General features: G+C 32.1%; 1 protein-coding gene across 1 annotated transcript; it reads right to left on the bottom strand.

The window, feature by feature from the left end:
• Positions 1-2,992: 2,992 nt before the first annotated feature.
• On the bottom strand, positions 2,993-4,253 carry LOC118055329 (RING-H2 finger protein ATL78). Its single transcript, XM_035067197.2, has one exon. The coding sequence runs from the start codon at positions 4,122-4,124 to the stop codon at positions 3,459-3,461; it is 666 nt and encodes a 221-aa protein (XP_034923088.1). The 5' UTR covers positions 4,125-4,253; the 3' UTR covers positions 2,993-3,458.
• Between the last annotated feature and the right edge of the window lie 1,025 nt (positions 4,254-5,278).

Raw genomic sequence — 5,278 nt, forward strand, 5'->3', positions numbered from 1 at the left:
AGCTTGATTCTCCAAAACCCTTATCGCAACATTATTAACAACTCTTTCCCATTCAAATTTTCTCTTGGAGTAAAACTTTATAAAAGAAAAATTTCAATAAACTAATCAAATTAATATAAAAAGAAATATTTAATTTAGCGGATCTTGTCCTCGTGACGTGCAATAGACTTTCACCTAGGCAAAGTCTATTGATATCCTTTATAAGATCACACTACAGTTAGTAATTTCAGTAATTTCAATAAACTAATATGTTGATATCCTAATCAAATTAACACAAATATGTTCTTGATATCCTTTATAGAGTTGGTATGTCATTGTGCAAACTTGTTGATACTCCAGTTTCTACTTCTAAGATCATATTACAGTTTGGTGAGTTGTTTTTCGATTCCATTGGATTTCAACAAATTATTTGGCTTTTTAATATCTCACCTTTACTAGGTTGGATATATGCTATACTATCAACAAGGTATGTGACTTTGTACAAGCTTTTACTAAGAAACATTGGGTTGCTATTAAACGAATATTGTGATATCTGAAAGGTACAACTTATTTTGGCTTGCATCTTACTAGATGTTTAATGTTATCACTTCATAATTTTATTGATGTTGATTGGGTTTGTAGTATTGACGATCATAAGTCTACTAGGGTTTACCTTGCCTTTTTTTTACACCACTCCTGTTTTATAAAAGTCCAGCAAGCAAATAATTTTTGCTCGCTCTTTCACTAAAGATGAGTATAAAGCTTTAGCTGATGGCACTATTGAAATTCTTTGACTTTGTTATGTTTTGTCAGACTTATGTTTCTCTTCTAATTTTGTCACTATTATTTGGTGTGATAACATGGGTGCTAGCTATTTGTCTTCTAATCTAATTTTCCATGCTTATACAAAACATATTGAGGTTGATTATCATTTTGTTCATGATAGGATAGCCAAAAAAGATATTCAGATTCACTTTATATCCTTCAATGACCAATTAGTTTATGTTCTTACTAAGTCGTTGCCTTATTTTTCCTTTGTTCATTTATTGTCTAAGCTTTATATGAAAATCCCACCTTCAACTTCAAGGGGTGTATTATGGAGTGTACTATATTATAAGAGATAATGTAGAGTTATTTTATGTAGTATGATCTACCTTGTATTCTATATGTTGTCCTATTCATATATAGAGAGGATGGCCGCTATATTATGTTAAATCTTTTAATTTATATAAAACTCTATTATAACATTTTCTTCAATTGTTTTTATTAGTACATTTTAATGCATAGTACTTAGAAGCCATTTGGTATTGTGGTTGGAACTGTGTTTTGTTCCAACCACAATTTAAAATCATTTGGTAAACATCTGAAACACAGATTTTGGAAATGGGTCCTATTGAAAATTAAGTTTGTACCTCCGGTTTTGTGATGCAAAAAATCACTGCTTTTCAATTTATCACTTTTGCCCGCCTGCTGCCAAGGGAAAGACAAAACTTAAGGGCCCACCCAATTTGTTGTTTACTTCCTTCCTTCTCGGCTCAAGTAGGAGCATTTCTTTTGCAATCATCACCATCTGCACACTACCAAGTGGATTCACTTGGCACTGTTCAGGTGAATTAAGTCACGAGTTACTATTCATGTGAACAGTGTTAATTGAACCACATCCGGTCAAAAAAAATTTAATTTTTTTTAATTGTGTTTTACTCAAAAACTAGTATTTAATATTATTCAATAACACCACATAAATTGAAAGAAGTTGCATGATGACGTATCATTTGTAGAATTTGATCGCAATTTCAATTTTGTTTCTGATGATATTTTACCTGATTTTATTGCACGCTCAAAAAATCATGGAAATTGTAGTCCTTATCGGATTAATTTCATACGTGATGAAATTGTAGATAATATAATGAAACAATTAAAAATATTTGATATAAATATTAATTATTTAATGATGTAATAGTGGTAGTTAAATCTACAATATTTAAATTAAAAACCATCAATATTAATATATATCTTTTTTAGTTATTTTATAACCTCAATTTGAAAGGTATATTTAACCAAACATATTAAATTACTTTTTATTTAACCTCAATTTCAACTACAGTTTTAACCAAATATATATAAATACTAAACCAACCTCAATCAAAAGTATTTTTTATAAAATAATTTTTTTTTCAAACTACAGCTACAAAAATTACCACAATACCAAATACACTCTTAATTGTATCTTATTTTTGGAGATAAGAATAATCTTTTTAGATTCTAAAAGATATTCATTTTGGGACCTTATGAAACAACACACAGAGGCACACGTGCCTTCTTAATGCCTCGATGGTCCAAAAAAAACATTAAGCAAATGATTCCAATTAGCAAGATTTTAAACAAATGTCTATGTGAAAATGAAAAATTAAATATATTCAGGAATCTATAAATTTGTATACAACTTTGAAGAGTAATATATATAAGAAATTTTATATGTCACACATAATTGAGTGTTTGTTTTTGTAGTTAAACTACAAAACAAACACTCATTAAGTATATTTATTTTTACATCCTAAATAATTTTTTTATGTTGAAAGTTAAGTATAGGAGGAATTGTTGACTGGCATGGTTGATTGTTACGTGGTTCATATGAAGCTATTATGCACTTGATTATAACTTCACTAGGCTAGTTGCCATGCGCGAAAAAGAGAAATATCTTCAGAAACTTATAGAAAAAAGGTATTATAAAAATTATTTTTGGAATATCATATCTAATTTAAAATTTTTAAATTAAAACAATTTTTTAATATAATATTAAAATTTTAATAATTATACAACCATGAATTTAAATGTAATGAATTTAAATCTAATGACCTTATTCTATAGTTAAGTATAAGATAAAGGTGGGATTGTGTATAATCATAATAATGCTATTTTTTTACAGGCACCGGTGCCATGAAACATATTTTCTTGTCAATTTTACAAGTAACCTCGCCAATGTAGGAATTTTGTCGCGAAAACATAGACTGTATTTGATATCACCAACAAGAAGTATATATACACAGCAAAAAGGGATGATTCTCCGAATTTCTCCCCCAAAACAAAAAGTTACAGCTCCAAACTAGTGTAAATATATAGTGAGAATCTCATGTTCAAGTCTAGCTAGTCGTACTCAAAAACAAATTTTATGGGTTGAAAAAAAAAGTGAAGTTCTTTCATCAGCCAAGATTTTAGTTCTTTTTCCTTCACACATTGAGTGGCATATTCCAAATTTCAACATCAGAGGATAACAAGTGCAATACCACTCATCCACCACCTTCGGCACTTGTCATTAATAAAATCATTTAATTTTGCCAGCCAAATTCGTTGGTAGAGGAATATCATTTTGGCCCCTGAATTAGCAACCACTTCAATCTGGGTCATTCGACAGCTTTGAAATTCAAATTGGGTAACCTTATGTAGATTTTAACTTGATGGCCAAAAGACAGAAATTTGACTTAGCTGGCTTCCCTGTAATTGGAGACCAAACCTTCACGCTCTAGGGGTGCAATGTTCACAACTCTTTCTTGCGCCACAGAAGGTGGTTGTTCCGATGAGCTAGCCTGACTAACACCAGCAATCTTTTGGCACGTCTCCATAAGGCAGTGCCTGCATGTAGGGCAAGATGAGTGTGAGCGAAGCCACTCATCAATGCACTTCACGTGAAATCCATGGCTACACTTGGGCAAAATTCGAACTCGATCACCGTGTACAAACTCTGATATGCATATGACACATTGTGTGTCCAGCCCTGGCATTTTACTCTTCTCTGGGGAGTAATTCTCTATAGGAAAAGTTCTCAAGGCTTTTTTCTTGATCCCTCTATTGGAAGAATTTCCATTTAAATATGAGCACCTCACTGCACACCTTATGAAATAATTTAGTCCAAGTGAAACAAGGAGCGCACATATTAGGACTATAAGGACCATAACAACATTTATATCGAAGTGCTTGTCGCCATTGGCATTAGGATTCAATGGATCTTGGATGTTACCAGAAGGCGAAGGAGACGCAATGGAAGATGGTTGGGAAAGAGGGTCGTGTAGTAACAGTTTTCTTGGGTGAAAATCCCCAAGAAATTGTTGGGAGAGTAGAGGAGGGGATGTAGAAAAAGTGGTAGACATTTGTGTTATGATTATGAAGAGTTTGGATTTTACTTCTTGTAGTGGGATTATATATATAGAAGGAAAAGAATAAACCTTTTGAGTTTGCTTTTTAATGAACGATCGATCTTGGATTGCTTGGATTCACCTCTTGTATTGGAAGTTTAAGAATATCTGAGATTTTATGCCCCCACATCATGATTTATCTTCTATTTTATGTGGATCTCCCACTTAATGATCAGTACTTTTTACTTTTATTTTTTAATTTAAAACTTTTTCTTTCAAAATTAGCTGAAAGCTTTTCAGAGTAGAAGGACGAGAATGTTAATTGAGCTACTACACTTTTTAATACTTTAATTTATAGTTGTCAACGTACGTAGCCCTCATCAATATGAAGTTTGGTCTATATTAAGTTAACTTAAATCTGGTTAGGCATATACTTGATGAAATTTGGGTGATCTAATAAGTTAATTTTAAAGATTTGTTTTAATTTTTATCTAAAACTATATCATGGGGGGGGGGGGGGAAGAGCTGAAATTATATTGTTTCAATGCTCTTAAAAGCATGAAATAATGAAGTTGTTTTGGGATAGATTTGGTTTACTTCCTAAGTCGCCAACCCACAACACGGGTTCTCGGGTCGGGTTGATAACCATGCTTCAATCGGACTTCAATTCGAAACGTGTCCATCCCACTTTCGGCTGCAAAGTGCGCGGTTGCCTTTTCCGATTGAATCATATCAGCAAATCGTACCTGCTGGGACCTACAGTCCAAGAAATGGTCATGGAGTTTCTCTATCGGAGAGATAGTGTTTATCTGTTAAGATTCGAGAGGGAGGGAGGGCCTTTTGTTAACACTTTTTGAACGTGTAGTCCCTTATTCCTACCAGCAACTGATGCTCTTTTTGACCTTGTCCGAACTTCAATCATGGTACAGTAGGTACCTAAAGATATTTTGTAAGAGAATATCTAGAATCTTAGCTACTGTGTAAAATCATAACACAAACTAAATGGTGTATCGTTTTTACTGTTCTAAAATGATTGTTCATCATTTAACATATTACTGTTCATTGGATTAATGATTTTAAAATAAAATTCAATTTCTTTCCAAACTTTTTTTTGCACGATTACACCATTATTAGCCAAATTAACATTTAATTGCATGTTTTTTAAAGAA

Source organism: Populus alba, chromosome 1, assembly GCF_005239225.2.
Source record: "Populus alba chromosome 1, ASM523922v2, whole genome shotgun sequence".
Classification (NCBI taxonomy): Eukaryota; Viridiplantae; Streptophyta; class Magnoliopsida; order Malpighiales; family Salicaceae; genus Populus; species Populus alba.

Coding starts and splice junctions, on each gene's coding strand:
- LOC118055329 (XM_035067197.2), bottom strand. CDS start 4,124: ATGTCTACCACTTTTTCTACATCCCCTCCTCTACTCTCCCAACAATTT.